Source organism: Parambassis ranga, chromosome 8 (genome assembly GCF_900634625.1).
Source record: "Parambassis ranga chromosome 8, fParRan2.1, whole genome shotgun sequence".
In the NCBI taxonomy this organism is placed as follows: domain Eukaryota; kingdom Metazoa; phylum Chordata; class Actinopteri; family Ambassidae; genus Parambassis; species Parambassis ranga.
The window spans coordinates 17873165-17896889 of record NC_041029.1 but is presented as its reverse complement, the minus strand read 5'-3'; the positions used below and the strand labels follow the sequence as shown (position 1 = coordinate 17896889).

Sequence of the window (23725 nt, the reverse complement as noted above, 5' to 3'; positions counted from 1 at the left end):
CCAACTCATCCTTGATGGTGTTTTGAAACTGTCATTCTTTATTTAGTTGAACTTTTCCACCAATACCGTTCATTAGTGGCTTAATCCACCTTCACTAAGTTCTGCAGACGTTCTGATTTCATTTTTCATTTATTAAAAGTTCTCACAAACATTTTTGACCTCTGCAAAACCATGCAACATTAGCACATATTAGTGTTTGAGCCTGTAAAGTGCTGAAAGTAATCACCAGAGTACACATATCATCTCACATCGATTGTACATTAAAACAAAAAGGCTTCTACTTTGTGTGTCGTGGATGTTTTTTATTGTACATTTTTTAAAATGCACAATAAAAAAAGGCTTCAATTCAAACACACAGTGGGAATTTATGCTGTGCAGCTATATAATTTCAATATCTTGACCTGGTTCATGAAGTCTATACAGTCACATAGGAATAATCTTTGGGAGTAGAAAAATAGCCCTTTTCTGTATTCATTACACTACAACAGTCCAGACTCAGTGATAAATTATTGAAATGAATGAAAACATTCATTTCCATTATACAGATGACACTTCATATAGAAATGATCTGAAAACTGCTCGTGACTTCTGACAGCAGAGTCCTGTTGCGCTGCGGATCGGATCTATTTCCCCACCGTGAAGGACTGCAGCCCTGTGATGGCTCGGCCCAGGATCAGGGCGTGGATATCATGAGTACCTGGGAGAGAGAGAGAGAGAGACAAGTGAGCAGGGTTACCTCATGTGCAGTTGGTCCCCAGCTGACTGCTGCCAAGGATTGATGGACTCTCTCACAAAACTATTCAACCAGCATGGAGCAAGTTAACATGCACATCATCTGTATCAATCCACCCAATGTGTGTGGAACATAAAATCAAACTGAGCAGGTTTGCTGCCCCCCTCCACATCCTCACCTTCGTAGGTGTTGACGGCCTCCAGGTTCATGACGTGGCGGATGATGTGGTATTCGTCTGCAATGCCATTTCCTCCCAGCATGTCTCTGGCTTGTCTGGCAATGTCCAGGGCTTTACCACAGCTGTTTCTCTTCAGCATGGAAATCATCTCTGGGGCTGCTCTGTGTGGACAACAAAATGTTTCTTTGGCTGGACATCCAGATAGGGTTCAAGACTAGAAACTTACAGCACTTCATGAGAGACACTGATTGATGAACTCAATATCACATAAAGAGATCAGGGTGTGGTTTTTTAAAAAGGGTCCCTTAGAAAATCATTGTCACATATTAACCCATTTCTAATAAATCTCTACTACAGTTAGGAGATAATGTTTCCTTTACTTTTTCTCATCAATGAGTCTGCCCAGCTGCACACAGGACTGTAGGCCGATGGTGATCTCTGTCAGCATGTCGGCCATTTTCTTCTGCATCAGCTGATTCCTTGCCAGGGGTACACCAAACTGGATTCTGATTAACACAAAAAAACAAGAACAACACTTTTTAATGAAAACAAAAAAACTCCACTACAATAAAAGGAAAATTAAAATATTTGTATAACTTCTACAAAGACATCTGACCTGTCCAAGGTGTACTGGCGAGCAGCATGGAAACAGAACTCTGCAGCACCCAGAGCACCCCATGCAATACCATAACGGGCGTTATTCAAGCAGCCAAAAGGACCCTACGATCAACGAGAGAGGTGTGATGAACTCTCCTTACTCCATCAGTATATATAACAACATTTATCTTCTGTCTTCACCTACCGCCAGGCCGGAGACGTTAGGGAGCAGGTTCTCCTCGGGAACCTCCACCTCATCCATGAGGATCATTCCAGTGGCTGAGGCTCTCAGGGAAAACTTTCCTTCAATCTTAGGTGTGGAGAGGCCTTTCATGCCACGCTCCAAGATGAAGCCCCGGACCTTCCCATCATCACATTTAGCCCAGACCACAGCAATGTCCGCAACAGGGGAGTTGGTGATCCTGAAGGTGGAAAGAGAGGGAAGGTTATTCGTACTTCTAAAAAACAAAAGTGTTATGAACTACGATATAGTTTACTGTTTTTATCAGGCGAACACATGTGCTACACCCTTTGAATCATTACACAATGTCATAGTTCGTAGTGTTAAGTTTCAGACTGGGACTTAGCTGAGAAGAGCTCCACTGTGTGGACAGCTGATGGTATTACATCTACATATGCTGAACACCACTCACCAAGTCTTTGAGCCAGTGAGAGAGTAAGTGCGACTGGACGGATTATATTTGGCTCTGGTTTCCATGCTGCCGGGGTCACTGCCGTGGTTCGGCTCCGTTAAGCCGAAGCAACCCAGAATCTCTCCACAAGCTAAGAGTGAGAGTTTATAGTGAGTCACTGGCAAGAGATTGTTTTAATAAATGTCTTTTGTTAGTTTCTCCTTTTACCCAGCCTGGGAAGGTACTTCTGTTTCTGCTCCTCTGTGCCGTAGGCGTTAATGGGGTGCATGACCAGGGATGACTGCACGCTCATGACTGAACGATATCCACTGTCCACTCTCTCCACTTCTCTGGCAATCAAACCGTAGGCCACATAGCTTGTTCCAGCACAGCCATAACCTTAACAACAGGTACAAGCATTAAACAACAAAACGTAGGTCTAAACCTTTGTGACTTTGTGATTCGTCACAGACACACAGTGATTTCTCAACAACAATCAACACACAGGTGCTGTGCACAAAAGTGCAAAGTCCATGATATGGCAATAAGAAATTTAGTTGTATATTTACAGCATTGCAATGCTAAAATAAACCCTCATCTGTGGTGCTGGTGTGATTTAACTGACCTTTAATAGTTGGGCCCAGGACCCCCATCTCTCCCATCTCAGACACTATTTCTCTGTGGAACACTGAAAATAAAAATAACAATTAGCTGTGTGTTAAAGGAGTTTATTTCTTTACATTAAAAACATTTGAAGAAGGTAGATAAAGAACTGCACTCAATACATTTGATGTGAATGCAGAAAAATGACTCTCTCACCTTCATTTCTGTTTGCCATCAGGATGCGGGGCATGAGTTTCTCTTGGCAGTATGTCCGGAAGGAATCCCTGATCATGACCTCCTCCTCTGTCAGCTGGCCCTCCAGGTCCAGGGCATCCCGCCAGTTGAACTCGACCTTAGCTGTCAGACATATTTAAAAAAATTATGATCTGGCAAGAATTTTAAAATTTTATTTATAATTAAAGAATTTAGTCAATGTCAACACCTACGTGCTTTAGGCTTCTGCTCACGTTTCTCCACATCTGTAAAAATATGAAAAAAATAACAACACTGTACACAAAGCGGCAGGATTTTATTTGCGACTGATTATTTGCAATTGAATGAAATGTAAAGTAAAAAAATAACAGTTCCTCCGATTCTAGAATCTCCTGACTGCACTAGATCAGTAATAACTTTATGGTTTTTCCTGTTTGAGGGTTAGGGTTAGGGTAAAAGCTGTGCAGCCAGCACCAGTGTGTACTGTCAGATGACGGCTGCATGACCACATGTCAGTGTGAGCGGTGCAACTCTCCGTTTAAGATAATGACATCTGTGCAGTTGCTCTGTTATTACTAACCGTGTCTGGCAGGTGCTGCCGTTCCCTGTGCTCTGGAGGCGATGAGACATCTGTGAGGGTTGACCAACAGACGGCACACAGCGCTTCTCAAAGCCATGATGGAAACTAGTCTGAGAACATATAACAATTATAAACACAACAGACTCCTGTGATTCTATTAAACTAGTAGGTTTCAATTCGTAAAATGAGTATAACGTGGCTTATAGTGGAAGTAATGGCAATGTATTTATTATCTCACTAAACTGGAACTAAAGTGATGGAGCTCATAAGTGGCTGTACATTGAATAAAATGAATATGGGACTTAATGGTTGTGACAAAAATATAAATAGTAGCACAGCACTAGCTAATATTTATGTGTGATCATAGAATTTTATTTTTTGCTACTTGTCTTTAGCCAAAGTCAGACATTTCTATCTAACATAATCTACTGCAGTAAGCCGACCAGCCCAGAAAGTTGTACTTGTTGTAACCGAGCTAAGCTAACCGGCTAACTTGTGTGGCGTTAGGTAACGTTCAGCTAGCTCTCGTAGCTTGCGATAGCTAGCTGCTTATTTGGCGTGTAAAAACGTGATAGTTGTCGAACAGCTATAACAACAACGTACAGCGTCTGCAGTGTGTGTTGAAAACAAGCGTTATAACGACAATGACAACAACACGAGCAGCGTATACCTGTGTTAATGTGACCGCTAACCCTCGACTTAGCTTCCCTGGTGCCTCTCCGGTGCAGTGTGACTCGACGTCAAAACAGAACACGTCATCACGTAGTCTGGTGGCGTCACCGCGGAGCTCTGTAAACAACTCCTGTATGAAAGTTCCTGTACGAAATCAACAATGATGCCTATGTGGACACAGCAGGTATAAAATCTGAGACTAACACATGAAAACAATTAACTTTCTGTTTGTGTGCATTCAGCATCAGTAAAGATGGCTGCCTGGAGGCCTCTGATTGGCTGATTAGCGGGGTGTGTGTGTGTGTGTGTGTGTGTGTGTGTGTGTGTGTGTTGGCCTTATTTGTGTTTCCGTTCCCAGAATTAAAAAGTATCGAGGAAGGAAGAGTGACTCCCCAACAACACTGCCATTCCAGTGTAGACACACGAAGAACCTAATATTTCAGAATCAAGTATACTTTATTAATCCCAGAGGGAAATTCCAATACATTCCAGATGTTTCATGCATGATCAGAAATATTATCAGAGAGAAAATATGAAATAAGGTAAAATAAAATAGTATAAAAATAGAATTCTAAACAAATAAAGTCAAAAAGGTAGTCAAATATAATAGAACTGGAATATTGTGAGCAATTAAAATAAAACAGCATTAAATAACGTCCAACATGGCTATAATAAATAAGACAGGGTGTTAGATCAGACTGTCTGATCTCAGAGGGAGGAGGTGTCCAGTTCGATGGCCACAGGGAGGAATGACCTCCTGTGGGGCTCAGTGGTGCATCGAGGAGGGATCAGTCTGGCACTGAAAGTCCTCCTACACTTCAGCAGCATGTTGTGGAGAGGATGGAAGCGGTTCTCCAGGATCCCCCGCAGCATCCTTCTGTCTGACCCTGCTGTCAAAGAGTCCAGCTCCACCCCCCCACCGGCCCTTCTGATGAGTCTGTCTGCGTCCGCTGCCCCAGCACACGACAGCAAACAAGATGGCACTGGCCACCGCAGACATCATGGATTCATTGTTTATTTTACTGTAGTTACCTGTCTTTTACTTGTGTTTGAACTTAGTTCTTCCACACCATTATTTTAGATGCAAATATTTTGCTATAAAACACACAAAAAATATGTGTTTACTGTCTGTGTAACCTAAGCTGTCCATTTAACATGTTGATTCATGGAGCGGCCATCTTGGAATTGATGGGGTTATCTGACTTCCTGACACTGAACTTTCCCAGGTAAAGTTGTGGCAAATCTTAAACCAGGAATTTCCAACTTGCAGTTTCACATAAACTTCACCAGAAGCTCGAGCTGAAAGTCCTGATGACATCATGCTGACCTCATGAATCATGGTGTGTAAGGGTGGAGGAGTGTCCCTTCGATCTAGAGCTGCATTATCTCCATTATATTTTTTTTATTAAATTACATTGTTTACATAAATATAAACAACACTATATATATTCAGCAGTCTACACATTCCTCCTGTTTGTATAAAGGATCCGTCCACTGCTGCCCGGCCCAGCAGCAGCTGTCGTGACTCAGTAAGTGCAGTCAGACGAGGCAATGTTCAGGCTGTAGGTTGAATTATGGATGAATAGATTGCTTTTATAATTAATGTTGTCTTGAATTTCATCCAGCTGATGTAAAACTTGTGCTTTGCCATTACTTTGCAGCATTCTTGACCAAAAAGGAACAATTATCCCACTGTAAAATGATCAATGGAGGGCTAAGTCAAACAAATCGTCTTTGTTTGATTTACCTGTTCAGATCAATTACATCTGCTGCATTCTGATTGATGATCAGCTCGTTATAACGCCTCACTGGACAGCTGTGTCAGTTAACGGTACTAGAAATGAACCGCAGTCTACAGGAATACACACTGACGCGCTCTGATTGGCTGCGCAGCTTGTCAATCGTGCGCTCCTGCTCTCTGATTGGCCGTTGCCCTCGTCTGTGTGGGCACCCCTTTAAATGTTGGCAGGATCCAGATTTTGGAGCGGACTTGAGCGAAGTGGTGAAACTGACAGAACCGCTGGACGAAAATCCGCCTGGAGGCTGGAACTATGCTGTGAGCCGTCGCCTGTGAGCGTTCTGGGTCAGAAAGAAACACTCCGCAAGCATGGAACTGGAGGAGAAGCCGAAATATGGTAATTATTTAAAGCCTGGTTCACTTCAGCCTGTGTCCATGAGACTTTCTCATTGTTAAGTTGTGTTATGCTAATTTAGTTCCAGCCTATAACTGCGTATGAGCGGAACACGGTCGTTCCAGTGGACATTATTCAGACTTTGACCTTTCTTCTTCTGCGCTTTCTATGACTGTGAGTTCGCTGGTGTCACTTTCTCTCCTTTAAACTTGCAGATGTACCTGAATCTCAGCTAGCTCGTAGATCAACGCTCCCACAGCTAAACATCGTCCATGTTTATCTGGTGCTTGTCCAGTTGCTGCCACATTCCTCAGGCTGGTATGGATGGAAGGCAGCAGGAGCTCAGCTGACGCCCAGCTATGTATAGAACTTAGCTTATTAGAAAATACCTCAATCAGATGAAGTGGCTTTTTACATGAGGGTTATTGTCCTGCACAGGCTGCAGTGTGGTGTATCCAAGTACCTGGTATGGTTGTAATTATGTGTAATGTTGTTGTAATTATGGCTGCTCTTTGCTGAGCAGGATTCCCTCAGTGGAGGGACAAAATAACGGGTTAATTTACTGGAAGGAAGCTGAAACCATTCCGCTCTCTGCACAACCACACACTCAAATGACTCGTTCTGTTTTTAAATTGTATTTTTTCTTGGACACATTTTGCTTTTACAGGATGCTGACAACAATGTGTGCTGGCTTTCAGGGAGTTTTCCTCCATCTGACCGTGCACACACCCATTTCCACTCTGCCTGGCATATGATTGCTAATTGACTCACTTTACCAGCACTCCAAGAAAGGAAGAGCATACTGTGTGTGTGTGGTGTGGTGTTTTAGAATGTGCAGGACTAAACACAGATGGAGAAAACAGTTGACAAATGGACACCTCTAAAAACCTTTTAGTGCATCTTCAGACTGAATATTTCTGCAGGATCTGCGACGTTTTTACATGTTGGAGTAATTTCAGGCTGCAGATACATCAAGAAACCTCAATGACAGGATCGGCAGCAGCCGTGCCCTGGTGCAGATCAGATGTAATTATAAGCCATTTTTAGTCGAAGGCTGGTTTGAAACCCGATCCCAGGACTCTCCAACCGTTCGTAGGACTTTGTTCTTACTTCATTTGCAGACTTTACTTTGTTTGTTTCCATACTGTGCAGTTGTTTCTCAGCCAGTGCAGCCATCCGTTTCCACTTAACGTGTGCTTGATCATACCCACAAACCAAACTGGACCATGTGATTCTGCATATTTGTCTTGTTGCTTCGCCAGCTTGCTTCCAGTCCAGAACACAGAGGCGGCATTAGAGGAGGCTGGCGTGCTGTTAAAGTCAAAATGAGAGGCAGAAATACAAACTCAGGGGAAAATGTAGATGTTGACATAGGACGAGTGTCACTGTACTTGCTGCTTAATGCTCTCAAATGCTGCATGTAATGCCCTTTATAATAGATCACAGTTGGGATTTTGAGCCCACATATGGGGGGAGATCAGCCTTCAGACTGTTTATTTCCTGTCTTTATCCTGACTCACTCATGTAACCTGCTGTTCTTGGAGGACTTGGATAGATCCTGGTGTGGCTTGATGTGTGTTAGTCACAACAGTGTCCTAAGTGCAGAGATAAGCGGTTGATGTTACAAGTTTATTAGAACTATGAGCAGGACTTCTCAAGAGATTACACATAGTTGTGCTGAAGGATAATGTGTCCTGTCTTCCAGCTGTTGTGTGAGAAAGTTGCATGTCCAACATTTTCGTTGCAGATGTCCAGAGACAGATGGATGAAACTCTGTGCGTATATTTCCCAAAAGGTTTTAGTGTTGGATACTTTGTGCAGTTCTGTGTGTGGTTGCTTCCTTTATAACACCATAAATAGATCTGAACTGTCTCCACACCCTCTTACTGTAATGAAAGACATGTGGGAGGCACACAGGGAGGGCAGCCTACTGTGCTGACCTGACGGATAAGTATAACTGGGCTCTGTTTTCCCATCTATTTGGTTGAATTAATCACGGTGAAACAAGTGGCTCCTAAAAGTGTCTGTGAAAGCCACGGACAGGCTGAGTGTTGAACATCATCATGGAAACCACTCCTATCCATGATGCTCTGAAATCTCATGGGATGAGTTAAGCAGCAGGGATCATGCTTTGAAGCCGACATAAAAACCTTCTCTTACACCATTTTTGCTCCTATGCTCACCAACCACAAACGAAGCTGGTCCTTAAATGTCTGCGTTGTGCTTTAAGAGGTGTGTCTGATGTCAGTTGTCTGCTGTGCCATGTTACCATTTCACAGCAGTCTATTCAGTGTGGACTACAAACACACCCCTCAACAAAACACACCGTCCCTTTCAAACAGAAGAGCAGAGCACATAACAGTGGGACCCTGTGCGGACCCTGTGCGGACCCTGTGCGGACCCTGTGCGGACCCTGTGCGGACCCTGTGCGGACCCTGTACGGACCCTGTACGCTGCACTTTGCAGACCACTTTGTTTGTTGCCATGTCAGGTTGCCACTGCCAGTAAAACTACAGAAGAAACTCAATACCGTTAATTATCTGACAAATTTCCTGTTTGTGGTTCACACTTCTAATGTTCTCAGACCTCTGAGCTGTTGGCTGCAAACGTATTAATCATTCGGACCAAAAGAAAGATGCAAAAAAATATGGTGTAGGTTTGAAATAAGTTTCCCTTTAAAGTGACCCAGATGATCCTCCATCTTGGCAGCTATCACTGATTAAGGTTTGCAGTCAGCTGTCTTGGGCAGGTTCTCAGAGTGGTTCCTGTGTGAAATGTTTTGCAGAGATTGCAAATGCAGGGAAGCTCAGGATTGTCAGAGGCTCCCACACACGTGGCAAACACCACTACTGGTTTCAGTTTGTCTCGTTGCAGAGTGGTGCTTCATGGAAATTTGATTAGTGGCACTTAAGAGCTTTCAAAAGGTTCAGACTGCTGCACACCACAAGAAAATGTGGTGTCTTTACTTCACTTCCTGTCCCACATATCACACAAGCTGGTCTGCTGACATGCATCAAATCAAATTCCTCCGAAACTACTGGTATCAGTTACAGTGAAATGAAATGGAAACAGGACTCACAGTGGTACTAATTCCCTTTATGCAGTCACATTAATAAAACAGGAACAGAATGGAAACTTTCATTCATTCCAGCTCCTGTTCTTCCTTCATGTATGTCTGTAAAAAACATTTTGTCCGTCTGTGGACTCTTTGTTAGATGAATTCGTTTTACATGCTCTGATTGCTTTTGGCAGTGGAACGCAGAACAGAGAGAGGTCGAAAACATGCCGAGAATGAATGTCTTTCATTTTATTCCAGTGTCATACCACCATGACCCTACAAGAACGAACAGATGCATGCGTTTTGAAGGTGTCACATTACTGCAAGTATAATAGACATTCACTTAAAGCTAACCATTACTCCTCCACTGCAGTTACACAAACCACCACCGGTGGCAGGTTCCTCCTTGTTTTCCTGTAAACATGTTTCTGATAGACAGCTTGAGTTTCCCTCCACCCAGATCTCCACACCTCTTTTCAGCCTTGCTGCAGTACGAGCATATTTGTTGTGATGTTTTTGTGACGGAAACCACAGAAGAAGAAAAAAAAACACAGACATAAAGTGGTATTTCCTGAGAGTGGGAGGAGACGGGGGGAGATGCACAGGTGGAGCGCAGATTAGGGAGATGGTTGTTTCAGGATCGACAGAGTGGGGGGAAGTGTGTGAGGTTAGGTGGAGCTGTGCTGGCTGCACACAGGCTATTCAGGGACAGGTCGGACGGGTTTCTCCCTCCAAAGTACCTGTGTCTTCCTCGCTCTCAACCATTTGTTCCAGGAGAGAGGGAGAAAACGAGGACAGCTGTGGAAAGAGAAGAAGGCTTCTGTGTTCGTTTCAGTATTGGGCTCAGAAAGGAATTTCAACATGCCTGAGGATGGAGAGTATTACGGAAAGCACGGTAACAGCGCTGTTTGCTTTAGTTTCTGGCATTACCTTCTCTCCAGGCTTTAAAGTGAGCTGTGAGAGTCGTTATGAGTGAAACTGGAGCAGCTGTATCAGCATGCCACAGGTTGGAAAAGGGTGTTTGTGTGTGTGTGTGTGGCTGATTACACAGGTGTGTGCGCTGTTTTATCAGTGTTTTGTTCACCTGCACATATGTAGATAAACACAGAAGGAACAGGGTTAGTTATATCTGAAGATGTGTGTGTGTGGTTGCTGTAGTCGCATGTTGATGTTTTTATATTCATGTTTTTGTTTATATTTATGTATTTAATATAAAAAATTATGTATTTATGTATCAGTCTACCAAGAAACTCTAAATAGAGAGAGACATTGTGCCAGATCACACCCTGTATATGAAATGCAACACCCATGCTCAGGACAGGAAGTAGTGACTTCTCTAAGAGCCGGTCTGGTAAATGCATGCTGCAGCATTACCCCACTGACCACATACATAATTTATATGCAAAGACGCCATAGGAAGTATCATACGTTCGTCTAGACTCCGAGGTGCCGATGCTAAATGCTGCATGTTGTGGCATTCATAGAAGTTTTTTTAAGTCCAAGCACTTTGTGCAGAGTAACAGTCAGTATAAAGGTCCTTCTTCAGACACCCTGCTGCAAACTGAGAAAAGGCTCAATTTTAGCCTCATACAATCTCAACTGGTCCACGTGACGTTCTTGGCTTGTCAGAGTAAAAGTACCACCATAAATGATTCAGTGCCCTCGTGGTGGCTTTGTAATTTGGTGTCTTTCACAGGGGTTTGCTCCTGCTTAGTCACCAGGGAGGAATTCGTTGCGTTGCCAGGCGTGTCCGGCCTTGAGGGGAAAGTCATCTGACTTAAGAATGGGAGGAAGATGGGGGGGCGTGCAGCTCCTTAACTTTAAATAACATCCCCCTTCAAAAACCTGGCACCACATGCTTCTGTTTTAACATGAATAAATGAACAGCGAGCAGTGCGACAGTAAGAGCTCACTGCATTTCTTTCCTTTTACACAGGAGAGCCGAGAAAGTATGATCCAGCCTTCAAGGGTCCCATCCACAATAGGTGAGACTTGTACTCCTGCCTGCAGCGCTCTGTGCTGCAAATATCTTCCTTCAACTTCACTTTCTCTCACTCCAGGAGCTGCACAGACATCGTGTGCTGCATCCTCTTCATCGTTGCCATATTGGGTTACATTGCCGTGGGAATACTTGGTAAGGAAACACCAGTTTTAGTCACAGACTAAAAGCTAGCTCCACAGTTGTAGCCATTTTCCTTTTCTGTCTTTGTTCTCAGCCTGGTCCCAGGGTGACCCCAGGAAGGCGATCTATCCCACAGACAGTCGTGGCCAGTTCTGTGGGCAGGCTGGCACTCCACTTGAGTGAGTATAGTTTTGACTCCTTCATTTTAAAGCGAGTTAGAGAGCAGTTTTAACTTGTGTTTCGATCTGCCCACTGCTTTACATGCAGCCGATGATGCTGATAAATCGCTCTAAAGGCTACAGCCTCATCGTCTCTTAAAGTGAAATGGCTGTGATGTCTTTAGACAACAGATGTTTACAGTGCTTGTATGTTGACATGTCAGACACACCGTTCAGAGCCTTTCAGTGGAACGCTGGTTTTTCCCGATGTATTTTCTTCCTCTGACCGTTTTTGTGTGTCAATCTTCCACAGGACGAAACGACTGTTGTTCTACTTCAACATCATGAAGTGCGCCAGTCCCATGGTGCTGCTGGAGTTCCAGTGTCCGACCACACAGGTGAGAGCTGCTCCACCCTCTTCTTGTCAGTTGTTGTTGTTTTGTGTGGTAATCCTTTCCCTTTCTGCCTTCTTCATGTTGTTGGCTTTTGCTCATCCTCTGTAACTCGTCTACTGTTGATCCACAGATGTGTGTGGAGAAGTGCCCGGACAGGTTCATGACTTTGGTCAAAGCCTACACTAACAAAAATGATTTCGACTACTACAAGAGCTTCTGCAAGGAAGGAGTGACCAACACGATGGTGAGCTGAATCTAAATAAAAAACGTTCATTCAAGTGGGTCTATAGGCCTTAATGTCTGTGTTGATATGCTGTGGTTCAGGGGATACCAGAGATCCTTAAACTGGGCCTCTGTCCTGCCATGCTGACCCCCAGCAAGTCCTGTGAGTATATTTGCAGAATACAAAGAAAACTCAGAAATGTGTTCTGTGAAATATCTGCTTGTGTTGCATCCTGTTCCGTCCCCCTTCAGTTACCCGTAGGTGCTTCCCAGCTTTGGGCCAGAAAGGAGGCGTGATAATGGTTGGAAACAATTCTCACTTCGACGATGGGACTGGAACCATGCGGGAGGCCAAGGATCTTGTGAATGGAGTAAAGTGAGTACAAGAAAAAAGTGTCACAGCTGGAAAACATCTGTGGCCTGTCCCAACCTGCCACGTCTCCCTCCACAGGAATGCCACCGTGGTGATTGAGGCCCGTCAGGTGGTGATGAAAATCTTCGAGGATTACACGCAGTCTTGGTACTGGATCCTGTTGTAAGTTAGAAACCTTCTCACTTCATGTTTTCACTCTTTGTTTTGGTGCCACGGCTCGCTGACTCTGTGCTTCCTCCTCAGAGGGCTGGTCATTGCCATGCTCACCAGCCTGCTCTTCATCGTCCTCCTGCGCTACCTGGCAGGGATCATGGTCTGGGTCATGATCGCCATGGTGATAGTGGTGATAGGATACGGTAAAGTTTAATCTTAAATCTGAATCTTATCTTTTGGTGTGTGGTCTTTTGGAGTCATTGTGTAGTTTTGAGTGGCTGGATGGAAAATTGGCGCAGCTGCTGTACACAGAGGTGGAGGAAGTACTGAAGCTGGGTACTTAATTACCCAGCAAAATATATACTCAAGTAGAAGTAGAAGTGCTACAGCAACAATCCTACTTAAGTAAAAGTCTTAAGTACTTTTAAATGTACTTAAAGTATTCAAAGTACTCACACACTGAATATATATGATTGATTTCCAAAGGATCTGAACAGGTTAAAATAATCAAAGAAATCAATGAAAATGGACCATGTGTAGTTAATGTACATTTTAGTACAGAAATGTTTGAAATGTACAGCAGCATGCAGCTAATGCACGACACCATCTTCATGTCTGACCTCACATCAGTCCAGCACAGCTGTGTTCATAAATGTAACTACAGACGTAAAAAGTGTAGTGGAGTAGAAAGTACAGGTAACAGCTGTAAAAGTATCAAGTATGCACTATAGTTTTACTTAAGTAAAGTACAAATACTTAGTTACATTCCACCACTGGCTGTAAATCATCTTACAGTTGAACCTCTTTAGAAGCATATCTCTTGACAAAGCCTAGTTTTGCATATTTATGCAAATACATATTGAAACACAGTCGAGGGGACGGGAGGAGTTTTCAGTTTCAGTGTGTGTATAGAACATTTACTTCCTTCTGCTGGATTTGTCTGTTGAACCATAATGAAGAGATTAAATGGTAGGAACACACATGTTCCCATATTGCTTCACCAGTACTGACTCTGATACCTGTGCTTTTGAGCGTTTGGCCCAGAAAGGTCCTGATCCAGTATCAGTGAAAGCATCCAAACATGCTTCACACAACTGCTGCTGCTGATAGCAACACTTACACATACAGTAAAAAAAGAGCACTTGTTAGGCACAGCGAGCAAAACAAACACCCAACCCTATGGGAGGGCGTTAAGATACTGGGTGTGTACCAACAGCCTTTGTGAACGTGTACAAAGGCGCAGGCTGCCCTAGAATGTTCCATTGGTTCCTGCTTTATAAAACCTCCAATTGAATGGACAGTTAAAGGTCCAGCACACTTAGAGTGAGGGAGAAAGTTGGAGAGAACCTGGCAAGTTATGCAGGGACCGACTAAAGCAAAGGAACTTCCACATAGTTTCCATCAAAGTTAAACTGTGGAAAAGACTTCCTAATGTTTTCCCCCGCAGATGACCCACTTCTTATGCTTCTAATGTTACACTTTCATGAGAAGTCATATTTTTCCTTCCCACCATCGTGCACACCACACTTCTGCTGCTTACCTTCCTGTTTCTCTCAGGTATCTTCCACTGCTACATGGAGTATGCTGCCCTGAAGGGAGAGCCGGGCGCTGATGTGACCCTACAGGAGATTGGCTTCCAGACAGACTTCGCAGTCTACCTGCAGATCAGACAGACCTGGCTGGCCTTCAGTGAGCACACACACCACAGAGTCCTTTACCTGCATGACTCCTTTCATGACTCATACGACCTCTTTGTCTGGTTTTTAGTGATCATCCTGGCGATTGTGGAGGTCATCATCATCCTTCTCCTCATCTTCCTCAGGAAGAGAATCCTCCTCGCCATCGCTCTCATTAAAGAGGCCAGCAGGTCAGTGTTTCACAGCAGAGAGAAACGGATCAATACAAATGATTATAATGGCAGAGATCCAGAAACTGAAACATGCTTGAAGATAAATGATTGTTTTTGTGTATTAACTGTTCACAGAGCCGTTGGACATGTCATGTGCTCCCTTTTTTACCCTCTGTTCACTTTTGTCCTCCTGGCCATGGTCATCGCCTACTGGGCAGTGACTGCTGTGTATCCTTTCATTTACATTCTGAGACTGGAGCACATAAACCGGTCTGAACCACCTGCTGCTGCTGCTGCAGGGGATTATGGGAAAAACCACCGTGTTGTATTGCAAATTGATTTTTAACTTTGATATATGAGGCAACTTGTGACACCGAAGTCGTATTGCTTTGACAAATAGCGGTATGATATTTGAGCGAGGATCTCATTTTAAAAAGTAACATGTTCACATCAACCTTAGGAGGCAGGGTTATTACTTGTAAAATGTAAACAAAGATGGACGACCGTTCTTTGGATTTGAGATGAGTCAGCAGCCACCTAGCCGGCTGTAAACATGCTGATTTCTAGGATCTTTCTACATGGAGCTCTGTGGGGATTGACTGATGTTGTGCACAGGAAATGTGCTCGTAGTTTATTGGATGGAACTGATCCTGTTGATTGTAGTCCTTGACGGAGCCAATCAGTTTCTTGTCTACCTCCAATGAGCCTGTCTACAAAGTGTTCAATGAGACTGTATGCGAACACTCGAGGAGAACCTGCGACCCAGCTGTAAGTTTTCATTTGTTGTGTTACTCGTTCTGCTTCAATAAGTGATGTTTGGGGTTTCTCATTTTGAATATAACCTCGTTTGGGTTTCTCTCTCTCTCATGCTCAGAACTACACGACGAGTCCCATGAAGAAGGAGTGTCCGGACTCACAGTGCCTTTTTGCCTTCTACGGAGGAGAGACGGTTTACCACAAATACCTGATCGGCCTGCAGTTCTACAACGTCTTCCTCTTCTTCTGGTGTGCCAACTTCGTCACGGCTCTGGGACAGATGACCTTAGCCGGAGCCTTCGCCTCTTACTACTGGGCCTTCAACAAGCCCGCTGACATCCCGGCCTTCCCAGTGTTCTCCTCCTTGGGAAGATCTCTCAGGTGTGTGTGATGGAAGTCTTTTCATCTGTGACATTACTTCTACCGATTGGTTTGTGTATTTCTATCAGCATCTTTGCTTCAAAGCTGCTTGTATGTTGTTTCAGGTATCACACAGGAACTTTGGCGTTCGGCTCCCTCATCCTCTCAATCATCCAGATCATCAGGGTTTTGCTGGAGTACCTGGACCACAAGCTGAAAGGTATGGAGCACTGTAGTGGCGCCGTTTTTCTTCTGATTCCTTAATTAAATAAAATGAATGCAAAAATGTAAAATGAAATCTGACCGGTTAACTTCCAGTTCTCCATTAATCTGGTTACAGGTGCCCAAAATAAGTTTGCGAAGTTCCTGCTGTGCTGTTTGAAGTGCTGTTTCTGGTGTCTGGAGAAATTCATCAAGTTCCTTAACAGAAACGCCTACATCATGGTGTGTATGAGTGACAACGATGCAGTCTGTACAGTTCAACATGTGGGATGTAATGAGTATGTTTGGCCTGTAGGTGGCGATTTATGGCAAAAACTTTTGCACTTCTGCCAGAGATGCCTTCTTCCTGCTCATGAGAAACATGATCAGGTGAGTGTGGACCTTCAGCGTATTGATTAGACCTTTACAAACAGACCTAAACAGCCGATGAGTAACTCATTGGTTTCTGTCCCCCAGGGTTGCTGTCTTGGATAAAGTGACAGATTTTCTCCTATTTTTAGGCAAACTGCTCATTGTTGGTCTTGTAGGTGAGTGTGTTTCTTACTCTTTATCTGACCACATTTATGAATAAAGCACACTTTGAATTAAGCCCACACGGGTCACAGAAGAGCGGCACCTGATCTGACACTACTATAACCCCATAATGATGATTTATAATGATCCGTAATATGGCTGTAACGTGTGTAAACATTGAGTTTTTCTTGAATATCTTAAATTACACTGTTTAGCAGCTGTCTACAAAGAAAGACTTAGCACTGTGGTCTTCTGGGTGTTTGCTTCCACAGGGATCTTTGCCTTCTTCTTCTTCTCTGGGAGAGTGAAGGCCTTCGAGAATACAGCTCCACATCTCCATTACTACTGGGTTCCCATCCTGGTGAGTCTCAGAGAGACAAGAACTTAGATTCAGATGTCCCCTGTATGGGACAGATACGCTATTGGACAAATGAGCTTTCTCTTGTTGGATTCTTTGACTACATACATGTGAAACGCTGTATATTTGTTCTCCTGAACAGACGGTGGTGATCGGCTCGTACCTCATCGCCCATGGGTTCTTCAGCGTGTACGCCATGTGTGTGGACACTCTGTTCCTCTGCTTCTGTAAGTGACGCCTCCTCATTTACACCATATCCAACTCTGTGAAGTCTCCACCAGTGTTGGATCTTACCCAGAGGAAGTGAGACATGTACCGCGCTGACCTTCCTCACTCTGCTGTTGGTGTTGGGCTGCCACTAATTCTAAATTGCATGACTATAATGCGCCACACTTTAAAATAACTGGCTTTACCTGAACGTTGTTGCTGCTTGGTGATGAACTTTAACTCGGTGCCTTTGCTTGCTTGCTGTTTGACTTTCTTTCTCTTTTTGTCTCTTTTCCCCCCTTCTCTCACCACCATCCCCTTTCCCTTTTAACACTTTCCTAACCTTAATTTATGTTTTACAAACACACACGTGTATAAGGTGAAGACTTGGAGCGCAATGACGGCTCTGCTGCACAGCCTTATTACATGTCTTCAACTCTTCGTGAGATTCTGTGGAAGAACACGGGTGAAGATCCGTCTGTGTCGCCGGCTCAGCAACCACAGGATGAAGAACCACAGGAGGAGGATGCAGCTTAGGGGAAAGGGGGCGGGGCAAAGACTACTCCAAGTTTTTTTTCTGAATTAAAGGCACAGCAAAATCTGTTGAAGGATGATCATAACATGCTGTTGCCAGGGAATTCTCCAACACCTCATTTACTCGAACGATGCCTTAAAGTGGCGGGACTCAGTCAGTTACAGCCGGTGGATGCAACCTTCAGACTGAACGAATCACTCTCAGCAGATTTACACCAGAAACGTTACAGAACGCATTTCTATCGCGTCTACAGAGCAACGTCACGTGGTGGTGGTTCCTGTCCTCTGTACAGGTGTCAGGCTGGGTCTCCATCAACACACGTGCACACAGGGCAGCTTCCACCCTGAGAACAGCTGCTGCTTCTCTCCCTGCCTTTGCCTTTCTCATGTTATCTCATATAAAATGTTCCTACTCCATGAATGAATCCTCTTCTGAACCAGCACATCTCTCTTGCAGAGCAGTGCGTCTGGTGTAAATCCTCTCATCGACTAAACTAGCCTTTCACCGCGGCTGTTGCGGCGCTTCGTGGCTCCTCCGTGATGCTTCTGGTGTAAATGAAAGATTAAGATTAGGAAAACCTTTATTTGTCCCAGTGGTAACGTCCTCAAGGAAACCTGGAACTAAAAACTTAACTGCTTGCTTAACCCCTCCCACAACTTCCATTCAGAAGTAGAAAGCTGTAGCAGGGAATGACATCACACTGTTTTGGGACGATCTTGGCCTCCGAGTTGTCTGGAATGCAGCCGTCATTCCTCTGATTGGAATGACGGCTGCATTCCACTCACAGCGGCGATGTCTGCTGGAGCTGGCTCACCGTCACGGCCACTGGGACGCACAGTGGGTCTGATCCTTAATTCCATCACACCAAAATATCTGATTTGGAGAAAAACAGTTGTGAAGCTTAGCAAGTTACCTGAACATATGTCGTCTGTCCATAAGAATCCAGTGTGTGTGTGTCATGTGTTGCATGGTTAATGTCGAGGAGGTTGTGTTGAAGCGACAGGTTGACCTTGAACAGCCTTTACCCATAAAGTAACCCTATCAGTGCCAGGTAGATCTTCTTATTCAGATACAACAGTTTATTCAGTCTAGGGACATTTCCACCCGACTGTGTTTTACTGGTAACCATGGGTTACGTTGCTAGATTTTATTCAGAAATGTTTCATCTCTTCATGCACGATGCTTAGAATCCCTGTTTTATGTGTTTTTTTAGTCTCAGTTGTTGCATTTATAATGTAACAGTTCCTCCCACTGCCACTAGCCAACAGGAACTTGAAGCCAATCGTGTGCCTAATTTACAGTGTTAACTCTTTAACGACCCGAGTCGTTTCCAGTCGATGCAGTCCCCACCACACGGTCTGTGGTGCTTCCTCATTAACCCAGTGTCCACAGTGAAGCACTTTAATTTCTGTCCACACTGAGTGTAAATAACCACGGCAGGGTTCTGGTGTCAGAGCAGACTCAGAGTGTAGCTGGGTAAATAAATTGTCAGTGTACTGAAACAAAATGGACGCATGTTATTAACTGTTTAGACTTTGGATTAAAGCTTTTTGCATTTCTTTTCTAAAGACCTGGACGGTTTCTGTGAAGTTTATTATTAATATTTGTAGTTTAGGCTCCAACACGTCTTGGATCCCGGCTCATCTCATGCTTCTTCATTCAATCTTTTTTTTTCTAGTGGAGGATCTGGAGAGGAACGACGGCAGTCCAGAGAGACCCTACCTGATGCCTGAGAAACTCCGCAGCATCCTGAATAAGAAAAACAAGACCGAGCCGGCCCAGTAGAACCCCCCCCCTCCACTGATGGGAGCCAGGGGTGAGGAACAATTGTAACTGTTGTTACTTCAACAAGAACCAAATGCCTTCAGTCCCCAGGAGCCCACAGGTGGCGCTGTTGTTTTGTTTCTACCCAATGATGAGCATGTCGGAGCTGAACGTGGGTCCACTGCCCCTCATCAGTAGGTTAATCTGAAGTCTGTTTGAATATTGGTGGATTCTATGTTAAAGTCAGCATTCATCCAAAGAGTGTTTAGTCAGTTGTAGATTTTTTGTTTTGAGCATGTTGTTTGCTTTTGTGCTAACATGAAGGTACAGGTTGTTTAATGTCTTTTACTGTTGTATTTCTTTTTTCAAATGTGTAATCTCATTTTATATTGGAATAAATATTTAACCTTATTGTTACCAAAGCCATTCAAACCAGGCCAAGCCAGGCAGGCAGCGCCTGAAGACGACCACAGCATGAGGAATATGATCAAAAGGCAGATGTATACTGTAACTAATGTATAGAGCTATATTTTGGTGCTGATGTATGTTGAGCTGGACTGTTTTTGAATAAACATAGTTTTATACAACGTGAGTTATTATTATTTAATTTTATGAACAGTCAAACAGTCAGACACCACTTCCTGACAATTCTGCTGTTCTGCTTTTGACCAGCAGAGGGAGTGTGTGATCTAACGTGATGTGTTCAATGTGTTCCAGTCTGTGGATGTGAGTCCGGAAGCTCTTATCTCCACAGTGTGTCTCTGATTCAGGCTTTATGTAAGTGTCTCCTGACAAACGCACACAACTCAGATTACTATCGACATCGTCCTCAGAATCAGCTGACAACAGCATGCACACTTCTGTACTACAAATGTTTCACCAGCACAGTTTTTGACATGAATTCAAAAACTTATGTATTTCTACTTTACTTAAGTAAAAATAATAGTGCATCCTTTCTCCTCTGACTCCATGCTGCAGCTGTTACCTGTTCTTTCTCCTCCACTACATGTCTCCAGTGTCTGTAGTTCCTTGTTCCATGTGATGAACACAGTGTGGACTGATGTGAGGTCAGACTCTGCATGGAGGTGGTGTCACGCTGCAGCTGTGTTTCTATAATGAGCCTCAGTCATGATGCCGGTGCTCTGGCTCAGTGAGCTAACTAGTTAGCTGCTGTCTGCTAACACAGGTCCATCCATTAATGACTGATGAACATGAATCATCACATGAATCTACAGCAGGAACACTGACACAGTAAACATGCTGAATGCCTGTTTGTTATCAGCAGCCTCTCTGTTCACTTGATGCCCACAGCCTGCCTCATGACACACAGACCTGTCCATAGCTGCTTCTGGACTGAACATGGACATTAACTACACATGCTCCATTTTACTTTGATTATTTTAACCTGTTCAGATCCTTTGGAATGGAAATCAATCATATATATTCAGTGTGTGAGTACTTTTACTTTGAATACTTTAAGTACATTTAAAAGTACTTAAGACTTTTACTTAAGTAGGATTGTTGATGCAGCACTTCTACTTTTACTTGAGTATATATTTTGCTGAGTATTTGTACTTTTACTTAAGTACCAAGCTTCAGTGCTTCCTCCACCTCTGTTCCCATGCCGTACCTCCCGTTCATTCTCTGTGCACTCCCGTGTACTCGGTAACCACGGCGCCCTCTGGGAATATGACCTGTTTTCATGATGTTTACAATCGAACACTGAGCACATTTCTCAGGCCTGCAGTCACAGAAGATGCTGTTTTCTTAGCCGTTTTATGTCAGAGGCCTTCAGTGGTCGGTCTCCATGGTGAACACCTGAGTCATTCGTGGAAGCCGAGTATAGTGCTTGAGACCGACTGGTGCGTCAACAAGTGATCCTGCCATCCCTGCTTCCAGAGTTACACCTCATCATGTCTGAGCCTCATCACTGCTACATGTCCTGTGACTTTTTTAAGGTTTTTCTCTTCGGTGCTGTCTGTCTGCATTCCTGCCTCCTGCTGTAATGTTTTGTATGTCAGCCTTCTTCACTCCTTGACCTGCTTTAAAACTTCCTGCTTTATGATGCAGGTGGGGAATCTAGGGCAATTCTGTCCTTCTATAACTGTGATGAGATGTCATAAAGGAATTAACTGGGGTTAAGTTTGATGCTCCTGTTTTGACTTGATCACTTATATAACTGAAGCTCATGGACCTTGACGGATGATCCCATGATGGAAATATTCAGTGGAATGATGCTCATGAGGCATTTTTCAGCTGAAGGGCTCTTCATAGACGGTATGCAGACGTAGTGCTTTTACTAAGGAAACACCAGATCGTGTGGCTCTAAGGAGTCAGTCCAGCTTTCAGTTTGGTGCAGATAAAACTACTGTAACATTTCTTCTATAGTTTTGTTTTCCTCTAAGGTTGAATTCTGCCAACACTGGAATGCCGTGCATTCCCTGAAGCATGAACACTGAAGCATGAACTGCTGTGCTTCAAAACGAACGTCATTCCCATTAGCACCAGCCAATCCTGAGTTTAGAGGTTAATAACCGGTCACACTTATTATACATGGCATACTTTAAGAATGTCACTGTATGCATGTTAGCATGCTAATGTTAGCATTACTGTTAAAGCATGTGGGTAGAGGTCGGGAGGCGGAGTACATGAGTGTGGTGGACAGCTTCGTGGAGTGGTGCGGGCAAAACCACCTGCAGCTGAATGTCACTAAGACAAAAGAGCTGGTGGTGGACTTCAGGAAGCACCAGACACTCCCAGACCCGGTCAGCATCAAAGGGACCAACGTGGACATTGTGGACAGCTAAAAATACATGGGTGTCCACATTGACCACAAACTGGACTGGTCCACAAACGCAGAGGCAATATACAGGAAGGGACAGAGTCGCCTGTATCTACTGAGGAGACTCAGGTCCTTCAACCTCTGCCAGACCATGCTGCAGATGTTTTACCACTCGGTGGTCTCCAGCGTCATCTTCTACGCTGTAGTGTGCTGGGACAGCAGGATGAAGACGGCCGACACCAACAGACTCAACGTCATATCATCACATATTGCATCATGCATTATATATTGTGCTCACACTGTGTATTGTACTCTGATTTGGATCATAGTGACACTTATACTCTGTACTTAACTGCATTTAATGTAACTTGATACCTCTGGCACAAGAACTTCCTTTGGGATTAATAACGTTTTATCTGATCTTATCTTATCTTATCTTATCTTCGAGTAAGATTTTTTTTGTTAAACGCTTGGATGTTATTGAAACATCCAGACTAGCATTCTGTGATAATTCTGCGCATTGGTTTAGTGCTGCTTAGCAACTGTTACCATGCTAACATGGTAACAGTTTGTGTATATGACATATATTAGATTTGCTAAACTTTAACTCAAGAAGCATGTCAGCATTAAGTTTAATTGAGCAATAAAGTACCATCTCAGGGAGCTGCTGCTAGCATGGCTGTGGACTCTTGTGTTATTGTTTCTATGGGCACTGTAAATTTGACAGGCTAGCTAAGGCTAGCTCCTTCAGGAAAGTCCTTCATCCTAAGTATTACTAGATATTAAAAGAGATGACGTGTGTAGGACTACATTTGGCCAGATTTATGCTTACAGTTTGGGCTTATAAAACACCAACAATGAAAAGGATTCAGTGGAAGAACCGCACCCAAAAGCGTCAGAGGGTGTAAAGCTGCATCTCTTCTGGCTAAAAAGTGGAAACTCAATCTGCACAAATGTTTTCAGACAAAGAGGAAATCTGAACGCAACTTGTGTCAGTTGCTTCTGTAGCCACAAAAGATTTGAACATGCCCCTTGTGAGGCGACACACACGCCTACTTGTAATCCAATCATGTGCATGCTCGGCCATGACGCGAAGCCTGGGATGGTTTTACATCATTTGTAAAGGAACAGGAGGATTAGATACAACATGCTGAACCACCATCCACAGAAACGTTCTTGGAAAGGCTCAGAGTACGTCACTTTGAGAGGTTATTGCCTGAAACGTACACAAACACACTCACACTACGGGCCATCCTGGTCTGAGGGCTTTAATAAGAGAGCAACAATAAATATAAAATCTACAAGTAGCAGATAGAAAGCTGCAGTTCCCATGATCTCAACATGACCTGTGGCCTCTCATCAGTGCTACATCACTACAGAGGACAGTCATGTGATGCTGGACAGGCTAACCCTACCGTGTATGTTTTCCTCTCCTCTCTGCTCTTGTATATTAAGTGGCCCTTCATCATCACACAGACACTGTCTGAGCTTTACTGCAATGCTAATGGATTAGCATGGTGTACAGTATGTGCAGACTGAGCATTCTCCGCTCACCTCA

At 43.9% G+C, this 23725-nt stretch overlaps 2 protein-coding genes across 4 annotated transcripts; one reads left to right on the top strand and one right to left on the bottom strand.

The window, feature by feature from the left end:
* Positions 1-110: 110 nt before the first annotated feature.
* On the bottom strand, positions 111-4452 carry LOC114440587 (glutaryl-CoA dehydrogenase, mitochondrial-like). The gene is made up of 12 exons (XM_028413091.1): positions 4207-4452; positions 3537-3646; positions 3190-3222; positions 2960-3100; positions 2766-2828; positions 2369-2539; positions 2162-2291; positions 1714-1930; positions 1528-1631; positions 1292-1417; positions 912-1072; positions 111-697 (listed from the first exon to the last, which is right to left on the bottom strand). The coding sequence occupies exons 2-12, from the start codon at positions 3631-3633 to the stop codon at positions 624-626; spliced, it is 1317 nt and encodes a 438-aa protein (XP_028268892.1). The 5' UTR covers positions 3634-3646; positions 4207-4452; the 3' UTR covers positions 111-623.
* Positions 4453-6162: 1710 nt separating this feature from the next.
* On the top strand, positions 6163-19977 carry LOC114439542 (choline transporter-like protein 2). Of its 3 annotated transcripts, none has more exons than XM_028411563.1 (22): positions 6163-6343; positions 11335-11383; positions 11459-11532; positions 11615-11699; positions 11992-12076; positions 12204-12317; positions 12398-12458; positions 12548-12671; positions 12747-12830; positions 12912-13024; positions 14379-14510; positions 14589-14688; positions 14806-14898; positions 15354-15438; positions 15545-15807; positions 15912-16006; positions 16127-16230; positions 16304-16377; positions 16465-16535; positions 16794-16882; positions 17022-17106; positions 19300-19977. In XM_028411563.1, the coding sequence occupies exons 1-22, from the start codon at positions 6316-6318 to the stop codon at positions 19404-19406; spliced, it is 2115 nt and encodes a 704-aa protein (XP_028267364.1). In that variant the 5' UTR covers positions 6163-6315; the 3' UTR covers positions 19407-19977. The 3 variants fall into 3 exon arrangements, with proteins under 3 accessions (XP_028267364.1, XP_028267365.1, XP_028267363.1); XM_028411564.1 differs by lacking the exons at positions 6163-6343; positions 19300-19977 and adding exons at positions 9687-10293; positions 17466-19192; XM_028411562.1 differs by lacking the exon at positions 6163-6343 and adding an exon at positions 9704-10293.
* Positions 19978-23725: the final 3748 nt, after the last annotated feature.